The following is a 27382-nucleotide window of genomic DNA, read 5'->3' as shown; positions in this document are numbered from 1 at the left end:
TTCATATGATGACAGTATTTAATGCAGAAAAGCCCATGCTTTAAAAAACGAACATAGAACGACACACACTTTCCTTAAAGATGCCAAGGTTACAAAAGTCAACCTTAGAAACAGTTTTACAACAGTAAACCTTGGTCTTGCTTATAAGATTTCTATCTTTAAAATATATATTTATTTGGATATTTGACTTTGGATTTCAAGTCAAACAGAACTAAACAATTCAATATTTATTCAAATCTCTCCAACAGTTCCATACAAAAGCCTTGTTAAGAAGATTTTTGACAACACTGTACCTGAGAAAACCCCAAAAAGCGAACCGACACACAGCAAAAGATAACCCCCTTTCAACATGTTTACCAAAATATACTGTATATGATTCATACATTTATTCACTTATATAAAAATACACTGCAAACCCTTGTCTTACTGTTTGTAAGGTCCACAGTGAATAAGAACAGTTAAAAAAAACACCTTTTATCACACAAAAAAAATATATATTTACACAGATGAGAAAATAGCAGTCCCATACACTTTAACGTAAAAAGTGAAACCTGACTCTAGAGTGCCTTTCTTGTAATTTCAAGTACTCTCCACTCCCAAAAGTGTGGACTCGTCGTAAGAACAGGTTTTGTTCATGTGCTCTTGTTCATTCGGGTTGTAAACATAGTCTTACATCAATGTTTCCTTCACCTTGTTCCTTTTTTGGAAAGAAAAAAAAAATACAATAAGCATTGATAATAATTCTATAAAATGCCCTGGAATTGTGGAGCACATTCAATATCATGCCTGCATGTGACACCAATCGAAAAAAAGAAAAAAAAAAATGCATAAAGGTATTCATGCTTCACAAGAACAAATAAAATTCTTCAAAATGTTGCAGGCGGTATGTGTGTGAGATTTGTGACATTTTTTGGAAGTGTAAGAGGCAAAGCTATATTTTAACGAACAATAAAATGATGTGTTCAAACAATATGAATGCATTTCTATCAGTGCTGTTGTGCCTTTTAAGTCCTTTTCCTCATAACGTTTAAAGGGCATATTCACAGTTTTTTGGAGTTTTTCTATAAAGCAGAAAAGGCAAAAGCAAAGCTTTAAAAAACAATAGGTACAACAAAGTCTGATAGTGATGTAAGGCTCTTTTTAGCGTCGACATAAAAGCCCAACAAATGTGCAAGGGAGGTTCTGAACGTCGTGCAGGCTGCGGTTGTACACTTTAAGCTGTATCCATTGATTAAAGCTGGATTTATGGTTGTGCTACAGAATGCTCGATGTAAATATCCATCAGCATTGAGTAAAGAAAAAAGAAAGAAGGGAAGAGAAACAGGAATGGAGAATGAACGGTTACGTGAACATTCAAATCGGTCTACATATAACTGATTTTAATGCCCTGAAAACAATTTGAAAAAAGTCTCTGCATCAAGTATGGGAAAATTGTTCAGGGGGCGAAACATTGTCTGATTAATAAACCGCATTTTATCTTTTACAGCTCTTGTGCAGTTCGGGTTAGTGATGAAATCTTTGATGGCAATCGTTTAACATCTATAAAAGTTGTTGTTTTATTATAAAGATCTGCCTTGCTCTGTTACCAGGTTGATTTTATTTAGTCAATTGTCATTCTGCATGATTATCACTTAAATTATAAAATGCATTAGCTTACCAGAGTCTAAATAAAAATGCATATGCAGTGCATGCACGTGCATATTTCAGATCATAGCTCTTAGAAAGTTGAACATAAAACACATACTGTAGGTCCATGTGTGGGCCAAAAAAAAAAAAATCTAAACATTTCTGAGTTAACACTGAAGACAGTCAGAGAAGCTGGATTTAATGAGGCATTAATAATGAGGCATTTGGTCCGAAGGCTGAATGAAATTCACAGATTTCAATCCAAATCATGGCAACCCTGCTGTTAAAACATGTTAATATAGGAGCAGACTTGTTCCCTGTTGAATCACAGATGACAATATACTAGCTAAAACTACACACTGACCTTTGTTCGCTTTATCAATAGAATGGAAATAGCATATTTTTGCCCAAGGCCTCAAGCTATTAGTGCAAAAACAGGTTTATCAAGGCATGATGCAGTGCTGTTTTCAGCGAAGTGCATAAGAATGCAAGAGATGATTGTAAGTGTGCAACAGAAGCAAGACACAGCGTGGAAAACTCATCTGTCCTTAGCATGGCAAAAGTCTCCCGTTAAAATCTACAAGACACGATGGGGATTGTCATCATCACTTCATTAAAATGTGTCTGAAAGATTTGTGCCACCCTGCAGGACTGCTTTTGTGAAACTAGAATAGCACCGACATGAGGACATTAGCACGAGTATCGAAGCTTCAGCTCATACGCCCCGGAACTTCATCGAAAGGGAGCGAGTAATGAAAAAAGACGCTAAAAAGTTACAAAACACTCCATAAGAGGCAAAATCGTGCTGTTCGAAACATTAGCAAGGCACTGAGAAGCCACAGCAGCAAGAAGCTCTGAATTAAAGTCTTTTTTTTTGTATGCAAAATTAAGCGGTTTAGTTCTGCAGTGGTCCTCTGGTTGCTCGGTTTACTTGTGATATGATCAAGGTCCATAGACAGAATGACGGCATGCATCGAGGTAATACAGATTACAAAAAAAAGAGAAAGAACTTCACAACTTTAGATAACACATAGCTGCTCTGTTGGAAGGTTCAGTACATATGCAACAATAAACTGTGTGTGGGTGAAAAAAAATGGAAAAGAACTTTAAAACGAAAAACTTTCACAACATAAACACACTCATCCCCTCACCCAGAACAAAAATCTTCAAACAGCTCCAACATGAAAACTTTCTATTGGACCCAAACCTTCATATATCTGCCGATTGGTGCTCACGTAATGCTTCGGCAGTAAACTGACTGCAAGAGTGCGTTGGATTCTTAACGAAAGGTGTGTTCTCCACGGACGATGTGCGAGGAGAACTCGTAGCGATCTTTGCTGCAGTGGCCACATATGTTGCACTCGAGCGGGTCTCTGTAACCGTGGCAGCCCATGTGGATGGTGTACATGACGTGGTCCAGGAACAGGATGCGGCAGTGTTCACACTGGAACACCCTCAGCTCGTGGCCTTCGCGACCGAAGACGCGGACGGCGTCCCTGGCGGCGATTCGGGCGGCATCAATCGCCCTGCCTTCCTCTGCCCGGGCAAACCCCGGGCTGGATCTCGTCCTGGACCCGGCCCCGACAAGCTTGTCCCGGGGGCTGCTTCGTGCCGAATCGGCTGAATCCTGTCCGCTGTTGCACGGGGACCCATCTCGGGCCGATTGAGGATTCTTGGGCCTGACCAAGGAGATTGCGCCATTGGTTGGGTGCGGGAACTCTTGATTCGGGTGGGGTAGAGACGGAGGTTCACGACTGCTGGGACGGTCCATGCGGGGCCCAAGAGGGTACATCGGATGGAAAAGCGGGTTCACCATAGGAAGCACTTCGGCCATGGAGAGGGATGGGTGATGGACCACAGACCTCAAGGAATCGGCGCCCAAGTAGTTGATGGCATTGGTAATGGAGTGGTCCATCAATTGGGCATGCATTACCTCAGCTTCCTTCTCATACTTAGGGCCCATCTCATAGCTCAGCTCGGGGTATGCATAGCGCACCATTTTCTCACCTTAACAGACAATGCAATAAAAGATACATTAAGAACAGCCCCCAAAGTACTTTCCATTCTGATCAAAAAATAGACTAACCTCGCAATTTACTGTAAAAAGTTCATTTAAAGTACTGTTAGTAGGTTTTGTTGCATTAATGACGGAAAGCCCCGTTTGGAGACCGAAGTGAGAAAATTTAACCCCTGCATAATATGGATGCGGTAAACTGCTCTGGCGTAGTCAGTAAAAGCAATGGCAAAGATACAGGTGTGCAAAAACCACAAAAAGAAAAAAAAAACAACTCCTACTCAAACTTTTTCTCTCTCTCTCTCTCTTTCACTTTAATACTTAGTTTGATTTCCGCAGATATTGTCATTACAACGCATGTAATGAGTTTAATTTCCAATAATGTTTAATGCATCTGATAAAGTTGTGCTACTGTGCATATATTTGATCTCTTTTAAGAAATGTTCCATGACAAATTAACTCTCTTTATTTTTTGAAATGTAGTTCTGCTCTCTGTTCCTTCATGTGGAAACTCAGCATTCACTAAACGGTTGCATGTGGTATTTCAGCTCCAAAACCTGCTGTTTTGTTACTCCCCAACCAGTGGAAATCCAATTTAACCAGGTGCTAAATGCTCTGAAATAGTGATGTCCTGTATTTAAATAAGCCATCATCTTTATTTATAATATTTTCTGAACTAGACCTATTATATCTTATGCCTAATTCACAAAACACAGCCCTATTTGCCTGACACAGTTACTGTTGCTCCTACAAAAAGTAGAAGGTACTCTTTTTTTTGTGTACATCTTTAATGATTATTGTCGAAGTAATCTATGAAATTACAATAAAGCAATGAAAAGTAATAATCAGCCGTGAACGTGCCGTTACCCGATTTATAACAACGCAGACAGCACGTCCATTTTGCATTATGCACATACCAGGACTTTATGTTTGAGGTTGAAAAAGGTTTTTGCACCATGTGACCTGCCTGTGTTTGTTAGCACTGCTAGAACTTTGAAGATCAGTATGTTGCATACAGTAGATTCAACCACATTTACTGCTGAGGTGACTCTTACCCACAAACTTCTGTGGCGTGGTGCTCTTCCGTTTACCCACATTCCCCTGCAGTCTTTCAATTACAGGAGGCCGGTCGAAAGCCACCATCCCAGCAGCCTCCAGCTGCCTCTGCTCCTTTGGTACCTCCCCTGGGAAAATGATCAAATGATTCAGCATATCAACAAAGGTGGTCCATAATACCTGGAGAAAACTATTCGTTATCATTCCCATGTTGTGCGGCCATGTTGTTTTGAGCCGCAAATTCTCAGCAACTGTCAAGACTACGCTGATTTTACCTAGAATAATTAGTCTGAGTGAGTTTAAATAGAGAAAAATGTTCTTGCTGTCAGATGGTGTGGTTCGGACCAAACTACCAGTAGAGGCTAACCATGCTAACCAGCAAAACCCCTTGGTGTCAACAAAATGTACCCCAGAAAGGTTTAAAGCAGCCATTAGATGTTGGTAATTCATATTTATTTTGTTTCCAAGAAACATGCTAGCTTGTGGAACACCGTTGTGTCATGCAACACCGTAACGATTTCAAAATAACACTAGATAACACAGGGGCTAACCATGCTAACCAGCAAAACCTTGACCACTTGGTGTAAACAAAAAGTACCCCACACATGTTACGTGTAGCAATTCTATGTTAGTAATTACTATTATTTTGTTTCCAAGAAACAGGCCAGCTTGTGGAACATCGTTGTGGAACAAGGTTTTCACAATAAGTCAGCATTACACTATATCAATGGGGTGGAAATATGTCATCTTAGATTCTCAATGAAGTCATGAGCTACTCACCTGGATACGGGCCAGGATTGGAGGCAGAGTCCATGCCGACGCTCTGCAAGTAATTATGACACCGTTCTTTGTGCTCCTCCAATGACGTGCGCTGCTTGTAGCTCCGCCCACAGTAGTTACACTTGTGTGGTTTGCCCACTAAAAAGACATCAAAGAGTAGCAAAATAAGTATTAAGATGTAAAATAACTCATTCAGACCGCTCACACAATTGAGTTTCAGTCTCCAACTGAGTAAGCGAGAAAGTGGGCACAGCCAGATTTTTGTGATGATGCAACCACTACAACACGGAGGGGGTGGGTTGCTCCATAGAATTATGTACTATAGTAGTAGTATTTGATGTTGTTTCATCGTCATCAATCTGTGATTGGCACCGCGAGTGATGACTTGGAAAGTCTCTTTGAACAATAAACAGAAATGGAGTGAGTGTTTCTCCTCAGCCGGATAAGGTGTGAAGTGATTCACAGTCAGTTCCACTAAGATTAGGTCAGTGCAAGGGCGATAATGCGGGACAGAACCTCCCAAAGAAAGATACAAAAGGAACAAGCATCTTGTCCTTCCGTCGTGGGTAGAGAAGTGTAGGAGGAGGACGATGCTTAGCCTCCAGAAACAGATGTGAGTTTTCCAGTAGCTAATGGAACGATTCTTCTTTGATTCATTCCGAGCTTCATTCATCAATAGTTTGAGTCATTCATTTATCTGTCAAGTTTTCACTCATCGGTATCAAATCGGAACATAGCCCACCATTACGTCTGCACTGTTCTGTTATGTCAGCTAAAAACCTAATTGAATTTGAGACAGGGGCTGCTTTCAGCTCTGTGGTCAATCCTCTGGTAAAAGGGACTTTCAGAATTATTCATAAAGAACGCGGCAGTGAAACAAAACAGCCTAGAGAAGTGAGTCATATGAACTCAGTTAGCTAGTCTCTTACTGCACGTGAGAAAATAATGAAAATTCACACCTGTTACTAGCAAGCCTGTGGGACTACCTGTAAAGTGTGCCAATTGTAAAAATACCCCCTACACTTTTCGGTAACCCTCTTCAAAGCACTGTAGTGCTTTCAGTCTGAAGCAAACAGTGAAAGTGAGACAGCAACTGACTGAGATGCTGTGAAGTGACCTTTCGCATGTAAAACGCATGTCAAACAACAGAGGCCCTGTCACTTCTGTGGGAAAGGATGGATTACAGCAACAGAAAAAATGCCTTTGCTTCACCTGGAAGACAATGTTTCATACATTAGATCTCTGAAATCTCCAATTCAGTTGGTCAACATTTTTTATGGTATATATATATATATATATATATATATATATATATATATATATATATATGTGTGTGTGTGTGTGTGTGTGTGTGTGTGTATATATTATTCAGAAAGAAAAATATTATGCTTTTTAAATATTATATTCATATTAAATAAATATATTTGAAATATTATGATTTTTTTAAATATTATAAAATAAAAATACAATGTTTATATATATATATATATATATATATATATATATATATATATATATATATATATATATATAATGTTTTATATATAAATGACCCACACTGTATTTATATATTGTTTTACAATAACAGTATATAATATTATTTACCAAAATTAATATAATACATTTTATTCATAAATTATTAACAGTTTATAATATTATAATATATAATATTGGAATGAAATAAATATACATATGAAAATATAAATATACATGTTTATTTGGCATTCATGTGAACTTTCATACCATCAACTGTGGAGAATGACTAAATTCCTTCATTGTGTGAATGCCAGGTAATCAAGGGATCTAGGGCAGACATCTATACGTCAATAGTTTTGGGGTCTTTATATGTCAGTGGGTGACTATATTGGAAACAGTTTCACCTGATGAGACAGCTCTGAAAGTGACATTTTTTGTCACACTTTCAATATTTCTAATAAACCCGAGGGTTTAAAAATGTAGGTGTGTGCATGACAGCACATGAGAAATGGCTTGGATCAGACATACGTAGGATATAGTGCATCCACACCGTCAAATCTACACTATAAATGGAGAAAAAAAGAGAACTGAATTGTTTGGTTCAATGAACTGTCAAAAACACCTGCAAACGGCAAAGTCTAGGACAGGCATTCACATTAATAAGCGACCAAGAGAAAGATGCAAACTCATACGGAGCGAAAGAAACCGTATCATCGATTAATAGCAGCTGTTCAAAACCCTATGAGTTCCTGTAGCAAAGTATGGACGAATCAGAAAAAAAAAAAAAAATCCCTGTCTAAGCACTTATTCAAATGCAAATTCATGCACATAGTGCTGCATTAAAGCCCTCTAAACCGCATCCATTCGGGTTGAAAACAGGAAACAGTGAGATGAGGATGACATTTCATTTCAAGTAAATGCCTATCAATTGTAGAGCATCAGCAAAAGTGCTCGATTTACTCAACTGGTAGTTAAACACGCACCCCGCTTAAAACATCCTCTCCATGAATCAAACGTTGGGCCACTCACCTCACGTTTCTTATTTTACTAAGCTGCCAAAAAACAGCCAAAGCAATCCAATGCAAACTCACCAACATTATGACACACGCCTAAAACTGTGGTGCAACATATGCTGTTTCAGTTTCATCTTTTATTGCACGTTTGTGGTCTGCGTGCATGCATATGGATTCCAGCGACAGCCATTGATCAATGATCAGATAGCCAATGCTTTGCACGTTTTTACTCCCTCTTAATTATCCTGGGCTGTTTGCCACCAATCCTTCTGTTGCCAAGGGCCAGAGAGGACAGGGCCTTTCATGTTGCGCCCGTTGCACAAGAAGCCGTCAGACCTGCTAAGTCACTCGCATTCCGCTCCAACTGAGGTTGCTGGCGGGAAGGCGGACGGGTCATCGAGGAGAAGGGATGGACTTGTGGCAAAAAGGGTGGGACCGCCCTGGGCAATGTTGTTGCTTGGGTTACTCCTTAAAATGACTCCAGCAACAACTACACGTCTCACACTGTGGTAGAACAAAGCTTTATTGTGGCATCTCCTTACAATGCCTTTAGAAAACTTTGTGCAAATGAGTTAATGACTCTCATTGGCCACAAACGTTTATATACTGAGGTAGTTTGGTGCGTAGGCTTTGGTGGTAAAGTTCTTGCACTGACATTTGATATCAATATGATAGACCACAACACACACACACACCACAAATTTTGCATAGTTAGTTATTAAATTATAGAGAATCTATACTACTAGGCTGGATACACCTACTCATTCTGTATCGTGACTACGATCAAATAACAGTAAAGTCATCAAAGCTGTGAAATAAGTCGAATGGAAGCACTTAGTGATCAAAAAAGTTTAACATTTAAATGTTTTGTAAAGAAATTCATGCATAGGTACAATTTACCATTAAAAAGTTTGTGTTCAGTTTGTGAACTGTATTCATATTTATTAAAAAACATTTCCGTAATGACAAATTAAATAGATCAAAAGTGACATTTATAGTGTTACAAACTACCAAAATCAGCAAATTGTAAAAAGTTAACGTGAAACTGAAGACTGGGGTAATGGCTGCTGAAAATTCAGCTTTGCCATCACATTAATAAATTATATTTTACTACGGATATTGTGAATTGTAAAATATATTTCCAATTTTTGACTGTATTTTTAATAAATGAAACAAAAATATTTGAAAGTCTTAACAAAAGGAGTGTGTTTAATATACAATTGAAGATCAAAGGGCTAGTTTCAAATATTTCAAATCAAACGATTTTTAATACCGCGTCATGAGAAACAGAAATTCAGTCAATTGTGTGAACAAAAGCACATGGTGGTCATCAGCCCTAAGAAAAACCGCGCGACCATCAGCGAATATGTGAAACCAGAATGTAGCTTAAGAATTATTTCATAAATTCTGCCCACAAAAACAGGACACCACAGACTTCAGCTGCCTGGCCTAAAAACGGCGCTATCCCAGCGTTGTAATTAGAGCTGCAAAACAGGAAATGACAAAAGACAAAGAAAGGCAGCAAAACACGATGAGAGTGATAGGTCGCTCCTGCTCTCCCTGTGCATTTAAACCAAGCCGTCCCTGAGTGGTATCATATGACCCGGATCTTCAACGATGAGGACTAGACAACTGATGGTGGGCTGATATGAAAGTGGGTTAGAGAGTGATGCTTCACCAAAGCGACACTTCCCTTTGGTTGACAGAGAGCATTTCCTTTGGTGGAGTGCAAGACTTGCAGGCAACACAGCAGCATGTCCTAGGTGGCCTAACCGCAGTGTTTGCTAGGCTTCTCTAAACACGTCCCTCAGGACAGAACAGCTCTGCTCAGTTTTTCCAGAGCATGTCAGCTGTGGTCACAGAACCACAATCATTTTGTAGGCTACGACACACATTAATACCGCACTACCCCCCATAGATGTGTCTTCTAATAGCAACAGCATAGCGTTGTGAGAGCCTGACCTGAGTGTGTGCGCAGATGTCCGGTCAGGGCGTCGCGGCGGCGGCAAGCGTAGCTGCAGAACGGGCATTTGAAGGGCTTCTCTCCCGTGTGGAGTTTGACGTGCCTCAGTAGGTTGCCCTTTTGAGTGAATGAAACCCCACACTGGTTACACTGGAACGGCCGGTCACCTGATGGACAGAGGACGAACAGAGTCACGAACAAGAGACACATGCTAATGTTAAAAACCATATAAATACTGCAGTGTTTTCAGTGTAGCTGCCTTTATATAGACAGTTCACCACACAGCACATGAAGGGACTGCTGTTTCCACTCGAGGTTGGATGAAACACTGAATATAAAAATATAAAATGAAGCAATATTAAGACTTTTCGAAAGTGCCTCTGATATAAACTTCAGTGGAAAAAATACAGTACAATGTACAATGATGTATGTAACATAGATCAAACATGACTGTAAAGCCACTTTTTTTTTATTTTCCATTTTATATTCCTATTTCTGCTCTTTTGAAACAATAAGAATTTTCTGGAGCATCAAATAAGTATATTTTGATGTCTGAAGGATTATGTGAAACTAAATACTTGAGCAATGACTGCTGAAAATTCAGCTTTGACCTCACAGGAATAAATATTAAATATATTAACACAGAAAACATGTGTTAAAGCGTAATAATATTTCACAAAATGATTGTTTTCGCTGTATTTTTGATCAAATAAATGTAGCCTGCCGTACATTTTTCAAATACATTTTAAATACAAATACATAGCTGATGTTTAAACATAGTATTGCGTAAATGTATCATGTGAACTCCATCATTGCCACTGCCACCAGATGAGCACTAGGATAACTATTCGAAATCTATCGGATGCAATTTTTAGGTTTTGTTGATTATGAATCTAATTATGTTGAATTAATTGGATTACTCATGCATTAGGCCTGCTGTGTGAGCACCTGCTCTAAATATAGCCTGTGACTCTAAAACATTCATCTGACGGACACAGAAATTTCCATCATCGGTTTCTCTAACCCCAAGTTAAGCGTTGGGATGTTGCTGTGGCTTAATTAGTTAAACGTTTTCTCAGTGAAATATGACCATGTACTGTTAGCGTGCTGTCTGGCAGTATCAACGTCAGCCCTGGGCTTGGGAACAGGTTGTGGAGGATTCCTGGGATGTTTTCCCTGAGAATAACTCCTAGTCTTAACTATTGTCTTCTTACAGAACAGCTACCCGCTCCACACCCTTTTAACACTGAAAAAGGAAGAACGCATGAGTGACAAGCCTTGGTCACGAAAGGGTTTTGCTATTTTAATGGGAAGTCAGTGAAATGAGTTCTGTCGAAACTTACTTGAGAAGTGTCACAATAAATTAAGGCAAATCGTTTGCATTTAGAATTGTTCGATTATGGTGCCTTACATTTGCATACATTTTTCTTTTATAAAATACAAATATATTTATCTTTTATAAATATAAACAAAGATATATTTTCTTTTCAACTTTCATGTTACTTAGGGTTACCACACATTTGATTGATTCTATTACTTTTCCTTAACTTTTCTGTCATTTATGAGTATGATAATGTATGTTGAGTTGCTCAAGTTCTCACAAATGCCAATACTTAGCTGAAGAAATGTTTAGATGAGAGCAAACCTAGAAGAAATATATTCAATTTAATTTCCCATGTCCAGGCTTTATATATATATATGTGTGTGTGTGTGGGCATGTTTTGTGACATATCAGGACACAACTTTGTATAATGACATGGGTATGACACAGGTATTACAAAGAAAGGGTGACTTATGAGGACATAACCCATGTCCCCATTTTTCAAAACGCTTATAAATCATACAGAGTTGAGGTTTTTTTGAGAAAGTAAAAGTGCACAAAGTTTCCTGTGAGGGTTAGGGTTAGGGGTAGGGTTGGTGAAGGGCTATAGAATATACAGTTTCTACATTATAAAAACCATTACGCCTATGGGATGTCCCCACTTTTCACAAAAACAAACGTGTGTGTGTGTGTGTGTGTGTATGCATGTGCATATCTGGGGAAAAAAAGTTTATTATACATATATTTACCATTATATTTACCATTTGGCAGTCTTATCCCTGTCTCATTCTGCACTTCTGCTCCTGGCCCAGCATCTTGTAAGTTATTTGGGCTGTCAATCATGGGCTCCTCCAATCCAGAGCCTTCTTCACCGCTGTGTCCTGCCTCATCCGGCCTTCTCTCCGTCTCCTCCTCAGTACCTTCCTCTTGTTTGATTGTGCGTGCTGTAAGAAAACAGTCAAGCTTTTAAACGAGTCTTCACACACTACAAAACACAAAAGTCAGACTTCATCGCCCACTTCATGAGCTACAGTAGTTTCCATACACATGATCAAGAACTGAAGTGTGAATTGCGACTCATTTGAAATCACTGGTTACTATGACAGCACAGTGACCAAGAAATCTGTCCTCGAACACAATAACAGCATCGGGATGACAAAAAAAGAAGAAGACGCAGCTGTAGTCTCTAGTGTAGCGAGACAAACAGTGGGCAGGTGGAGTTCTACATGACTGACAGTGGGAGACGGTGTAGAGGAGGTGGGCCAGCGCTTTGGTCTGGACTGAGCGGGCCTCTCCATTTATCGCAGCGTGCAGGCTGTTGAGCACCTCCAGGGAGGCCACCCCCACACGTGCAGACACACAGAGCGTGACAAAAATAGACATGCAAAGGGACGTATAAACACATAGCGACACGTAAACACGCGACAGCCCGGCCCTCAAGTTTTCCGTCTCAACCACGCACACTCTCCAGGTTTCACGACAGGTGGAAAGAGAGCAGGCAGCTTTCTACGCCATCCTGACAAACCTGTTTGTAATTTTTACTGTGAGTTTAATCTCTGGGCGAGAGCCTGAGACTAAGCTTTGAGTCACCTTCATCTTTCCCATCCGTGTGAGTGTTGTCCCTCGGGCGAAGTGCTTCACTAGATTTGAGTCACAATCTGCGAGTATGACTGAAATCTCTCTGATCCCCCTAAAAAAAGGTCAGCAGCTCCCAATCTTCGCAGACACTCATAACAGAGAAATCTCACTCATAAACACTATTCGGATGGGACTAGTTTTCCCTGAGGAGGTAAATGTGTGTTTTCGCAAACATTCTTTGTGATCTGTCAGAACAGCATTTTTTTCCTCAAGCAATCTTGGTAAAAATTACAAAGGCATTTTACCCATAGTTTTACACTTCTTCTGATTATACTGACTTTTGAATGCTGTAAGTAAGGCTAAATTTGTCGATGTGCTCCCTAGTGCAACCTCATTATGGATTTTCTCCTTTTTTTGTCAACTTGTAGTTCTAACAGCCAGTGACTCAAGTTCTTAACTTATTGAATGTAGAAAAAAAAAAAATTCAATAAGGAAAGTCTGAGTGTGAGGTAAACTCCATTATTCATCCATTTATTATATTATATTATATTATATTATATTATATTATATTATATTATATTATATTATATTATATTATATTATATTATATTATATATTATATTATATTATGATTTCTGAAGGAACATGTGATGCTAAAGATTGGAGTAATGGCTGCTGAAAATGTATCTTTACCATCACATAATAAATAAAGAAATATAAGGAAGAAATTATAAGGAATATATATTAAAAAGGAAAACAGTTTATTTAAATTATAAAAAAAAATCACAATATTACAGTTTTACTGCACTTTTGATCAAATAAATGCAGCCTTGGTGTGCATAAAAGACTTATTTCAAAAATCTGAATTATTCCAAACTATATATGTTAATTATAACAGGTAAATCTTAATTACTCAAAAAATATTTAGGTATAATTGGTATATATAAAAAAATGGTAATTAAAACATTTTTTTTTTAAATGGCACATTTTCCAACATATTCTGAAAAGCCCTCATCCAATACACATTCTCACCCTGTTGCCAAATAAAAAGACCCCCATCCCATTTGAATCAGTTTAGAAAATTCTATATATAATAATAAAATAAGTTAAGCTATACACGGAATAAAATTACTGTCAGATATATCAAGCATCTGTCTGAATCTCTCAGTTTAGAAACTATTTACACACAATAACATGCAGGTTCACATAGCTTTTGAAAGATAAGTGCTGTGTAGCAGTGCCACAATGATAACCCTCACTTCACCCGCTGGCACTTCCAACGAAGCATTGCAAGCGTACTTGCCTAATATTGCACAAGAGATCTTCACTTTCAAAAAAACACGTATGACTCGCAATAACAGCGGCAAGCCTAGTGCACAAAAGAAAAACTTGCTCTATACCCACAGCAAATGCAGTGCAATCCTGTCAACACATCACAATCGAACGCCGTTACCTTAATGTGACGAGACGTATGTTTTTTTAAATTTCTGTGTCCATTCTGTCAATTACTGACCTCAGAAAACAGCTCCTGCATACACGTTATGGAGTGTCTATGATGGCTGCAGCTGAGTGAACTTGAAATGGTTGCCGGGACAACATACAGAATCCTTTAGCATTCTCATCATCAACTGATCAAAGAAGATGAATGAGAACAAAACGCACTCAGTGCTGAGGATATATACACCCGAGCCAGCGGCTAACAGGCTCACATGACAAAAGCAGGGTAAACCGACATAGTCAGATGCATAAATAATGTGTCGAGTCTCTTTCTATTAAAATTTCACCTTTGCAGAAGTTCTTCTTCTGGCAAAAGGCTTTAAATAATGTCTGCATAGAGTCTCTGACTTTGTGTGACAAATCCCTAATTTTTTTGTGGACAAGATAAGGCATATTAGGCTAGATATTCCCTTTCCTTGTCAAGATCCCTCTGTTCCTCCACTCTTCACCAGCACCTTGAGTCAGTTTGAGCCTATAACTCTGCCCGCTCTACAAGATACTGTAAACCAGCTTAAACCCTCTGGATCTTCCTATGACATTCTTCCTCCTTGATTTTCTAAAACATATTTTTGAGGTGTTTAGGCCTACTGTTCTTAAGATTATGAACAGTTGCCTTGAAATGGCAATGGTTCCAGATGACATGAAGCACGCTACTGTACATCCACTTCTTAAAAAAACCTTATTTAGATCTGAATTTTAGGCCAGTCTCAAATCTCTATTTTATGAGAAAATATATGGAATATATAACTACAGAGCTTTCTGTTTAATAATAATATTTTTAAGTGTTCCAATCAGGGTTTTAGAAAAACCATTCTACAGAAACAGCACTGGTTAAAGTTCTAATTGATATTTTCCAGACTCTTGATGTTGCCAGATCGTCTGTGTTAGTGCTGTTAGATCTGAAGGTGGCATTTGATACAATTGAACACTCTGTTTTGATTTCTCCTTTGGCGCACCCGGTGGGCATTCAGGGTAATGCTCTCAAATGGTTTCAATCCTATTTAAAATATAAGGTTCTCTGTTATTGTTGGTGAATTTACTTAAGATACAACTCCCCTTGTGTGCGGTGTCCCTCAAGGCTCTATTCTCGCTCCAACCTTGTTCTCTTTGTACATGCCTCTCCTGTGGTCAATTTTTAGGAAACACGGTGTCTCCTTCCATTTTTATGCAGTTGATACCCTAATCTATCTGCCGCTGGAATCTAATAACAAGTGTTTGGATGCTCTGCTGGCCTGTCTAGCTGATGTTAAGGCCTGGATGTCCATATATTTTATTCACCTTAATGAAGGCAAAACTGAGATTATAGTTTATGAATCATCAGAATTTGCTAGCTCCCCTGGCTTTAATCATTTGTCTTCCTGTGTTAAATCCGTATTGAAGACTTTGGGGTACTATTTTGATAAGTACAGTAGTCAAAACCATTTTTTTTTATTTATTTTTTTACATCTCAGAGTCTTAGCAAAAGCGAAACCATTGAAATCAAGAGGTGACCAAGTCTTTGCTTTTGCTTTTGAACAGCCTACAAGTTTCTATTTGAAATGCATCTACACTGAATAAGTTTACAGCCAAACTCAAAACCCATCTTTAGATAATTGTGCGATGTTAGCTCTGTTCTGTACTGTAATTTATGTTGTCCTAGGTCTTAATGTTTCTGATATTTGATTGATTGTACAGCATCTTGGTCAACAATCTTGCTATATAAATAAAGTTTTGCTGAGTTGAGTTGAATTGAGATATAGTTGAATCTGCGCATCCCTCTGCGTCCGAGTGCAAGCATGGGGTTAACTAAACCAAATGTGTAGATTAGACTTCTCTTTACCCAGTAACATGTTTCTCAACGTCCTGTGCAACATGACCATTAAATTATCTAGAAGAACAATCTCCATCTGGGATCATGGTCTGCACCTCCATCTTTCAGTGGCGAGCGCTTCCCTTTTCTCAATATGCAAGCTCATGCTGACAAGCCCTCCATCGTATTGCAGTTGATTTTGAGGAAGGGACATGTCACAGACTGGGCCTATCCCATCATATCGTAGATCAAGCTGCAACTTCTATTTTTTAGACTGCAAGATAAAGGTCCTTCCTCTGTCCCTTGCGAGCTGATGCTCACTCATTTCTCCTTTTTCAGATCTTTTGCAATAGAAAGTGACATACTGTACTTCTTTTTCTAAGGCTAAAGGGATAGTTAGCCAAAAATGACAATTCTGTCAGCATTTGCTCTCTTATTTCAAGCTATAAAAAAGGATGTAAAAGCAAGTATTGTGTGCTCTATCACAAATGTATGTTCTGAAGCTATATGAAAGCTTTGTAAAAACAGACCAATTCAGCATTTACTGACAATCTTTCTTTCTTAGTAAGTTGTTAACATGACAGCTGCTGCAAAAGGATCGATGTGTCACTGAGTTGATTAAAATGAAAAAATCATTCAAAACAATTATTCATTTAAGAATCTGAGTCAAAAGAATGATTCACTTGTAAAACAGAGTTTGTTACTTCTGCTTTAGGTCGCCTTGTGAGAGATGTTTTCATTGAATAATGACTGAAATTGTATGCTTTTCCTCACTTAAAGATATTATATGATTTGGAAGACTTTCGATACAGTCATATGGCCTACATTTATGAAATTTTGCATCCCTTTTTAAGCTTAAAAAGCTCCAGTAATGAGATGTTGTATTACAGGAAAAGAAAGAAAGTCATAAAGGTTCGGAATAACTCAAAAAGCTACAAAGCTATCGCTGGGGTGGTACCCTAAGGTACAAATGCCACAAATGGTACATACTACCTTAAATTTAAACAATACCTTTTTGCTTTTGTACCTTAAGGTAATGCTTTTGTCTGAAAGTGCATGAGGGCAAGTAGGCTACATGATAATAGAAACATTATTTTGGGTGAACTATCACTTTAAGATAATCTAATCAATGCAGCACATCTAAAAAAAAGTCAAATGAGAACAGGTATTGCTGGGAGTGGACTTGTTAGTAGACGGGCCTACTTACCAGCAGGGGAATCAGGACTTTGGGAACGTTGGCCATTGGGTGTGCTGGTCGACAGGTCCACCAGCATTTTCGAGTTCTCCTTCCTGGGAGAGCAGTCGCCGTTACCTAGGAGACAGACAGAAACAAGTGCAATGAGGACATCGCCTTGCTCCAGGCAGCCCAGTTATTGTGGCTAAATGAAGCTCTGAACTCAGATCTATACAAGCAGACAGTTCAAGGAATACCTTTCATAACTACTGCACTCCGAGAAAATCAGTCAAAGAAGAAACTGAATAAAGGCAACAAAAACTCGGCTAGATTTATTTCTTACTGTCATCTATTACTCAAATACACTTTCAACTGTAAAACTTTGTACCGAATACTGGTTATTATAATTTTTACAGCAATGTATGTACTGTTCAAAACTCTATTACAGTTCTGGAGATGCTGATTGGTTAATACAGTGTTCAACACAACATAGCAACAGATGTGAAGTGTAACACCTGTTCAACTAGTCACTGTATACTGTATATCACTCATGAGATAATGTTATTTTTTTACACATCTGGTACTATATCATCTAAAATAATGATGAAGTTAAATAATGATGTTCTGTTTAAATCTACTTCTTACTGCAGTCTGCTTCTTAACACTCTTTATTTACTCTATTATACACCTCAAATATACCACCTAAAATGTAACAAATACTGACTTAATGTTATAATGCATATACAATATTTATATAATTTAACAGTTACTAAATTAACAATGATTTCCAGGTAAGCTGTGGTCTGTTTAAATGAATGAAATAAATAATACACATTCATTTATGTATATCATGATCCTTCATAATACTCGTTGATAACTTGGTAAAGGAGAGCAACATACAGTATCCAGTGGTTTTCAGGTACTGTATACACTAACTGCTTTTAATAGCACCCGTCTCTGTTACCAGAGCTGAAATTTCTCTAGGGTCAGTGACCAGCTCAACACTTCAGTTTACAGACACGGTGTGCCATCATCTCATGTGAGGAGAGCTTGTTAAGCTTTCAGCCACATCCTTAAGATTCAGATTGGATTTCCTCATCACTCCGCACCCGCCACACACCGGCTTTGGGAAATAATACGGCTTCAGCGCGTCCACTCAGGGGGAGCGATTCCTGCTCCCTGATCCCGTTACCCACTGACCCCTTCAGCGCCAAACACTCAATACAACGGCAACGACATTAGACGGCTCTAAACGCTTGCATTATGCATACACACACAGCCACCAAGGGCGGTATTGCGGTTTAGATCATTCCTTGAACTCCGCGTTTATGACTGGAAAGTACCTTGGATGTCACAGTTAAGCTGGCTGTTATATCTCTAACCAATGTACTTAATCTAGTCAGTCCCTCCTTCAAACAGGTTTGTTGTGTAGCAGAGTCAGTCTGCCAAAGGGCTTTAAAACAGTAATCATGACATTTTTAATGATTCGTTGTCTTGTGTTGCTCTTGTGAATCAACAGGTCCTTTCTCAATCCCCAAACTATTTTATCTTTCATGCCCTATAAAAGTTTTGGTTTGTTATTAAAGTAAATGGATCAGTAAATGGGGGTGACAGATATCTGTGCTGTCATGCTGGCAGACAGACACTGTAATTCTGACAGAGAGAGCAACTCAGGGAGACGCAGCCAATGACACAATCCCAAAGCCCGTCTCTGGTTACGCTGCCAGGGTTGAGGGAAATCTCAGGTAACCGGCAGTCCCTTGGCAACGGGAAACAAGCAGCCACTCCGATTTGAGTGACGGCCGAGGGGAGGATTTTCCATAACAGAGCGCTGTGTCTGATGGCCTCCCGGCCTGAGAAAGGTTCTCAGGAAAAGAGATCTGTGAGAATAAACTAAACTGTACAGTAGTGACTGAAACCGCTCTCTTATCCCACATCTAAACCGACCATGATAAACATCATTTCCAATGCCAAGTGCATGATACTTGACTAAAGTTTATTACCCTATGTGTGTGTGTGTGTGTGTGTGTGTGTGTAAAGACTTACGGCTTGTCTTTAAAACTTGACTTTAGATGAATTTACAGTATGTAGTATGTGCAGTATCTTCAGTCAAAAATATAGTATAAACAGTAATACTGCTAAATATCATTACAATTAAAGATAATTATGCTAGTCTTCAGTGTCACATGAGCCTTCAGAAATCATTCTACTATGCTGATTTGCTGCTTAAGAAACATGTATTATTATTATCAATGTTGAAAACAGCTGTATGTACTGCCTAATAATTTTTTTTGTGGAAACCCTGATAAAAAGAATGCTTAAAAGAACAGAATTTATATGAAATATAACTCACTTTTGATCACGTTTGATCAATTTAACGCATCCTTGCTGAATAAAAGTATTCATTTATTTATAATAAAGTCTTACTGTATATTATACTTATTTTTTTTTTTTTTGTGTCTAGCTTCCCAGTCTTGCAGTCTGTGCTTGGCTCTGCTATCAGATGAACAATCTCTGACGCACATTAATATGTGGTTTTCACAGTTTTACAATGATTCCACTTTGTTTAATTTGTTCTACAAATCACACTGACATTCCCACACATATGATTGTTGATGGGCCGAGAGCTCTCTTGTAATGACGGCCTACAGCATACGGTTTATATTAATAAGGCTACCATCTTCCCCCGTGTAGTGATGCATGCTGAAAATCCGTAGGCCCTTTGGAGACTACTGGAGTGACTACAGGTCTGGCCTGTGCCACTGCTGAGTCAGAATCAGATCCCGGTTCACTCATTCGCTAAGGCTGTGTGTATACCAATCAAACAGCAACCTACAGAATGGGCTGTTCCATAGGCTTTTTTTTTTTTTTTTTTGTGGATCGATGAGGAAAATAATTGGGGGTGTTTTCAATAGTGGCCCACGGGTTAAAGTCAATGTGAAACACAACACGTGTGACTTCTATAATGATTTTACAGTGAAACTGGATTAAAAAAAAAAAAAATTATATATATATAATGCACCCATGAATCATATGATAAATAATGTATATAAATATGGTTAATTTGGATTTAATGTTGACTTTAAGTTCAGCAGGAAGACAGACAAGCTAAATCTCATTGCATAGTTCCCCAGAAACTGTTTGAAATCGAGCTGGTTATGCATAGGATTGGGTTACTATGCAAATGTTCTCATTAAACTCAATAGCTGATAGAACATTGAAGTGATTTGTGCATCATGGTTGCTGTCGGCTCTATTCCAGTACTGGGCGTGGAGCTTGGAGGCAGGTTCTGTGCCAGACTGCCGATACTAGACAAAAAAAAAACTGAGTCTTTAACAGGATCGCTTCTCCCAGGAAAGAGAGTGATTGGTTGTGGCATGTCGTAGATGCTAAAGTTCGAGCGTGGATCAGGTTTATCCTGTCCGTCCACACACCTCCAAACCATCCTTCCACATCAAACACAAAACACATTCCCACTCACACTCCTCACCACCTGCCACTACTGAACTGCTCTTCTTTAAAAGGACAAGCTGAAGGGGACAAGGTCTTATTAGCATATCAATAGCAGTTTACTGTACAAAAGGCTGAAGTATTAGCCTGTGACCTGAGATGGACAAACTTAAGACTCTCTTTTTTTTCTAGGGAACAGAAACCAAGCTGCTGTTCAAGTATTCCCAAATTTGGAAAACTATCACTAAGTGGTTTTAGTAAGAAAGGAATAAATGATGTGAAAATAAGCAAAATATCGTTTCGAAGAAGTTTCTGGGACACAGTTTAAAGTCATTAGCATTTTGTTATCTTTTACTCTAAAGAGTTAAAGATAATGCTATTCAAAAACAAGGTGTGGATCGGCATTCAATCATAAAGGGAAAAAAGCCTTTAAAAGTGCACGGAACCAAGTTAAACCGTAAACTTTTCATTTTCCAAGACACCTGCAAGAATTTTTCGATGAGGGACGTTTTATCAGCATGTTCCATCTTAGAGAATCTGCCAGGGGAGTTAACGGGCTTTATGGTACCACTGCGCACCTGGTACTGAAGCTCTGTCCAGATAACAAATCTCAAGAGGAGCCAAGAGTTCGCTTTTGAACGGGATCTTAGGGGCAGATCGTGTGCTTGACTACTGTACATATTCATAAAGCAGAACTGGCTTTTATAGCCGCGGAAAAACTCCCACAGTGCTGCTGGATTTAGATAGCGTGTCTAAAATAAATCAATACACATGCAAAATAAAGCAACAAATTATGCCTACAATGCCAAAACGTTAAGCTTTTAGATGACCTGGTTATCCAACCCGAAAGCATTCCCTGAAAAACCTCGATCCAAATACATGAAGCTCATTTTCAGAAGTCAGAGGAAAATGACAATTACCAATACGCTAAAGTCTAAACCTAATGAAGTGTGTGCTATACACAAACCCAGCATGAGAGAAGCAGGTGACATGATAAAATCACAGTGATGGCGGAACTGCTTGACTATTTTAGGTTTGTATGTGCTCTGATTGATTACAGTAAAACAAATACTGTGCTATTTCTATTTCAATAAGAAGTCTCGGCTATAACAGAATTCCACAGTAAACAACACTCAGGAAACATATAAACAAATAAAAAACAAAATCCATGCAATAGACATAATTCATAAAGATACATTTTGAATGAACTTGACAAACATAAAACCCCTCAAAAATGCCTTTCAACATGCTTTTATGCGGCAATATGCATACAACCTTACTTACTTGCAATATAGCCATTCGACGCCTCCATGTCCATATTCAGGGGGCAGAACTGTAAAATGGAGATGAGTTATAAATTAGATGAATGATTCTGTATGACTGAAATAAAAATGTGCATTTGACAAACAATACTGGCACAGGTTTCTTTAAATGATTACAGTGAATATTTTCACGTCTAGTGAAATTCAGTGTAGAGAACAAGAAGGTATTTTAAAACGTAATGAGTGACCATGAAATTATATAATAATTAGATTTTACTCATTTAAAATCCTCTTAAATTATACAACACCAAGGTCCAAACACCAGGTGTTCAATGCCGACAGTTTTTGTCAATTTTTAATTTCCAAATCAGCAAATCAGTATCTCTGGAACACGAACAAGCTGCTGTGCAGAAATGCACGCATGTACGACTCCTCTATGTTACACTTTTCTGTTACAAATTTGAGCTCTTCTGAACTGAATTCAACTGTCTGTTACTGTCTATTGTGTGCCATGCAAACTAAAAGTTTAATGTATTTTATATAAAACATTTCTAAATTGTCTTGTGAAGTATTAGGGAAGTGACAACTTCCTGGTAAGGCAAAAAAAAAAAAAAGATGCACGCAAAGTGTGAAAATTGCCATGTTTTCAGAGTTTCAGGTCCTTCTATTGTAATATAAGTCTAAAATGAAATGCTTGGACAGAGCAAGTGAGCTGCGAAAATCAGTAATGCCTCATCTGATGTATATCGTCCATCAAATCATTTCAAACCAACCTCACTGCTGGACGGAAACATGTTTCGCCATGATATAACATAACTTACACAGCTTTAATTGAAGTAAACTAAAACAATAAATCTAAGGCTTATATTAGAGCACAGTCATATGAAATAATCATTTACAAAAAAAAAAAAAGTTAATTAAAATATTACAATGACAACTGATCACAGCATTCATCAAGCGTTTACTGGTTTAATATTCTAGAACGGACTGGGAGGAATGTTATTTTCACTAGTGATGACAGATAAAATGTGAATTTCCATGACGTTTAGTAAGACAGTATTATAAATAAGATCTACTGCACGCTGCTTGTGTTTTGCTCAGACCGAGAAAGTGCAAAAATGGCTCCATGTACATGTGTAAAAATATAATCTCTTGACCTAGACCCAAATAGTCTTTACAGAACCTCACTTATGACAGAGAGTAGGGCATTTACAAGCACTGGGTCAGGTTTTGGAAAGAGACATTTGATATTTCTTTTTATTTTAAACAACTTTAAAATGTTTAACAACTAATTATGGTTTAGTACATAGAGCACTGATATTAGTATCTGTACAAACAAATTTGGCTGAAGCATTATATTTCTAAACCTATTAAGTTAATATCAAGTAGCCCAATTAAAAAGCTTAATATTACGTAAACATATTCACTGTCGTGCTTCATTACATCGCAGATGATAAAAAAAAAAAAATCTAAGCAAATGCACAAGACAAAAAACATCTGTTTGATTAATAGAATAATAAAATAATTTCCCTGCCCTGCACTCTTACGTAATGATCTGTGGAACTCCACGGTCTTAAAAGCATTATTAACTGTAACTTGCACACATAACATTAAAAAACGGATAAATCAGTAATTTTTTGCTACCCAATTAGCCCTCATAAAGTCAGGAATCGCATAATACACAAAAAAACCATCTTTCCTAAAATTCCAGAAATCACGAGGAATGATCTGACATCACACAAAAGTACACATGGATACTCTGAGCCAGATCAAAGTTTCTGGAATAAACGAGACACAAATGACAGTTCCTAGATATGGAAATACAACCAGATTAGAGGAATAAATTAGCCGTCAAATTCAATGCAGATCCAAACAGCACGTCATGCAAAGCATTAGGAGTGAAGTTGCCCTTAATGTATGGCGCCGCGCTTCTCCAGGGGCCCCAGCATACACAATGATCACGGCACACAGCCTTCATCCTGCACTACAGCATAACACTATCGGCCCCTAATAATTCCTCAATATGAACAGTCAACATACAAGAAATATCTCTTTCCTATTTAAAAAATAAATACAATTCTAATTGAACTCCTTTGAGATTTAATGGAAGTCATATGTCCAATATGGATCAATGACGAATAAGGATGTCCGAAAGTCATAAAAATTGAATGCAAACCACATGTACTTTGTTCTTAGAAGTGTTCTCTCTGGATTCATGTTGGTTTCACACATTAAGAAATAAATATTATTTTCTATGAAGAATTCAGTTTTATGACTCTAAAATTGTCATGTGGTATAACCATCAAGTAAGAACTTCTCAAATACTTTTCTACATTATCATTATTTTCACTGATGCTTTCTAACATTTAAAACTTAAACTTATATTCTTCCAAGTCAAAATAAGGAAAATATAAAATTTCTGAGGAATATCGAGACGTTTTCTTAGGGTTAACCTTTTTGACCCAAACAAATCCAAATATATTCATAAAAAGTTTAAAATATATGAAGAAAAAAAAAAATCATCGCACAGTCATGAGGGTCTTCAGGGGTCTCTGTTTTATGGTTGTAGTATGAAAACAAAATGGCTTCCTGCATGTTGGTTATGCCACACTGACTTTTTGAAATAATAATATTACTTTTTTTGTTTTTGTTTTTATTAATGGTCTCAAAATTTACTTATTTTTAACAATAATACATAAATAAATACTATTAAAACACTACCAAGCTAAGACACCAGCAATTTCAAGAACAGTAATGACACTTTTGAATTTATGTGTTATTTTCACAGTTTCCGAACTATCTAAATATGTTTGACTTCGAGCCCCACAGGAATAAAGATTAAAAAATATATATCAAAATAAATTTAATTAGGACAATGAAAACACGTTAATTTTAAAGTATGTATACTCCAGAAGTGCTCATGAAGTTATTAGATGCGGGGAAAAAATAGCGTCCCATCATTGACCCATAAACGGATATTAATGTTATATGCATGTGTCACCTTGGCTATGTGGCAGTATTAATACACAATGGCAAAAAAGGTAATTGACTATAAGCATTATAGCTAGAAAAAAAAACGTCTTTCCGGACTTTAATTGAACCACAATACTCTACGTATTAATAATAAAAATGAAACGTTTACCTTTTTGTTTGGTCTCCCCCCTGTGAAAACGCAAATAAGTGTCCAAAGAAATCCTTGCGTAAAAACAATCGATTATTTCCAATGACAGAGGCTTTTCAGTCTCTGTGATGATGAAGTCCTCTGATGACTGTCATGTTCAACTGGAGTTCATATTGGTCACAAACAGGGGACGATCTTGCACCAAAACGAAAAAAAAGAAGAAGAAAAAAGTTAGGAAGCAAGCTTGGGTTTGTATGTTTTGGTGACTTCCTTTACGCCGAGCAAGCCCGTCAGCTTTTCCATTTCACACGCGTCTAAGCGCTTTCCCTCCAACTATTAGATTTCTTCCTCTGATCTGAAACTGCTTTGACATAGTGAAGTGAAACTTGTGCCTGTTAAACACCTGGGTGAATCGCTGGCAGGCTAGGGCGAATACTCAACTGGATCCACCGGTTCCAAGGGAATTAAGCCATAAATAAGGAAATGATGGGAACTGCCTACAACAGGCTTAGAGCCCAATATTTCCACCTGTCTGACACTCCGACAAAGGTTGTGTGATGACTGTGTGCGTGTTTTCTATATGCTTCGTGTGCAGCGCAGTGTATCAGTATTCATGTGACACATACTTCGACAGAAGGCTAATTCTCATCAGTTTAAAAGCTGCTCTCGACAGAGGCGTCATGACTTCTCGTAATGCGCAATAAATGCGGCAATGAATCATTCCTTTATTTACAAACAAGAGCCATAAATGTTGATAAAAGCGCGAATTATAAGAGGTTCGGGTTGTCAATTATTTAAAAAAATGGGGGAGGGGGTCTTAAAAGTATGCAACTAATTATTTTCCCAAAAGGCATTTTAAAACGTCTATGTTAACTACAAAGTTAGATTATAAATTAGAGTGCACTATAGTCTATTGCAACAACTTGATCGCCAACAAAAATTATTAGGCTACTATCAGAATTACTCACGTTAATAAAGATTTACCAATCACAAATATATATATATATATATATATATATATATATATATATATATATATATATATATATATATATATATATATATATATATATATATATATATGATACTTAGATTGTAGAGAGAGAAAATAAAATAATTAAAAAACTTTTTTAAGATTTAGTTTACTATTAGGCCTCTCTAGGTATGTGCGCTAGAGGCGCTAAAACTCAAACTGGAAATCTCAACAATTGCGACCGGGAAAATGGTCATGACGTTCCCCTCTTATTATTGTATCTAGGCCAGGTATCTATGTATGTACTCTAAACAATTCACATACTTTTAGCGACGAATCGGCTACTTTGACAGTCGCCGGACACTGTACGAAATATTAGTTTTACGCGGGACCGTAAACAAATCACCTGTTGCTGTGGTTACTTCAATTAGCGGTCGGGTTCATTTCTGTTCGCGAGCCATACATTAAGCGCACTCTGACTTGAAACATACGCACTTGTAATGTAACTTTTTGGTTACTGAAACGATGTTTAAAAATGCTGCAGAAACGCACGTATAATTGCATTTTAAATGAACAAACACACCTCACAACTTTTTTTTTTTTTTTTTTACCTGTTTTGAGGGCTCCAACCCTTAAATAGGTGGGGTCAAACTCCCTCATAATTCGCACCCTGATCCGGACGCGTCCTGGACCTGTCAAAACACAGAATACACAGACGCATAAACCCTTTAAACAAAGAAAGGAAAACCTTGACATTCGCAGGGGAGGTTTTAGCTCACCTTTATCAGTGGACGGGGTGCCACTCGTCCATCTGATCTGATAGAGAGCGTCTAAACACTGTGTGTCCGCTGCAGTGCGATAGACGCGCAGCAATAGTGATTCCCTTCGCCTGCTTCCTCCATCTTCAGAACGGACAGCAGCGACCGGCTGACTCAGAGAAACGGATCAGTGCCACTCGGTGATCGATTAGACAGACGCTTTGTCAGTGCATTTAAAATGCGTTTTGTATGATCTCCACTATTTTGATTTAACAAGGAAAGAAGATAATCTGGGATTAAACCTGTTATTCCAAACCCCGTGGCGTGTTATAATACATACACACCTTTTGTTATAAGAAAGTATAGTAATTATTAAGATAATAAGGCTTTATTACGATTATTTTGTTTATTTTAAGATATTCTAGATCATGTAATGATCACTGTTGGGGTACTGTCCCATACACATCCTTATAATTCTTCACTGGTTCCTTAGCCACATGGTTTTTGTTTTATTTTATTTTTTACAAACAC

General features: G+C 37.9%; 1 protein-coding gene across 3 annotated transcripts; it reads right to left on the bottom strand.

The window, feature by feature from the left end:
* ikzf2 (IKAROS family zinc finger 2) lies at window positions 1-27040 on the bottom strand. 3 transcript variants are annotated; one of them, XM_026271452.1, is made up of 10 exons: window positions 26873-27040; window positions 26705-26785; window positions 25142-25315; window positions 22022-22070; window positions 17321-17425; window positions 11999-12193; window positions 9928-10095; window positions 5477-5614; window positions 4696-4824; window positions 1-3633 (listed from the first exon to the last, which is right to left on the bottom strand). In XM_026271452.1, exons 4-10 carry the CDS (start codon window positions 22053-22055, stop codon window positions 2906-2908), a joined length of 1497 nt encoding a protein of 498 aa, XP_026127237.1. In that variant the 5' UTR covers window positions 22056-22070; window positions 25142-25315; window positions 26705-26785; window positions 26873-27040; the 3' UTR covers window positions 1-2905. The 3 variants fall into 3 exon arrangements, with proteins under 3 accessions (XP_026127237.1, XP_026127236.1, XP_026127238.1); XM_026271451.1 differs by lacking the exons at window positions 26705-26785; window positions 26873-27040 and having other exon boundaries at window positions 25142-25999; XM_026271453.1 differs by lacking the exons at window positions 26705-26785; window positions 26873-27040 and having other exon boundaries at window positions 12011-12193; window positions 25142-25994.
* Window positions 27041-27382: the final 342 nt, after the last annotated feature.

This window comes from Carassius auratus, chromosome 9 (genome assembly GCF_003368295.1).
Source record: "Carassius auratus strain Wakin chromosome 9, ASM336829v1, whole genome shotgun sequence".
Lineage (NCBI taxonomy): Eukaryota > Metazoa > Chordata > Actinopteri > Cypriniformes > Cyprinidae > Carassius > Carassius auratus.
This window is presented reverse-complemented; position numbering and strand designations above follow the sequence as displayed.

Coding starts and splice junctions, on each gene's coding strand:
- ikzf2 (XM_026271452.1), bottom strand. CDS start 22,055: ATGGACATGGAGGCGTCGAATGGCTATATTGCAA. Junction 17,426..22,021: donor GTCGAATGGCTATATTGCAA/GTAAGTAAGGTT, acceptor TCTGTCTCCTAG/GTAACGGCGACTGCTCTCCC. Junction 12,194..17,320: donor AAGTCCTGATTCCCCTGCTG/GTAAGTAGGCCC, acceptor GTTTTCTTACAG/CACGCACAATCAAACAAGAG.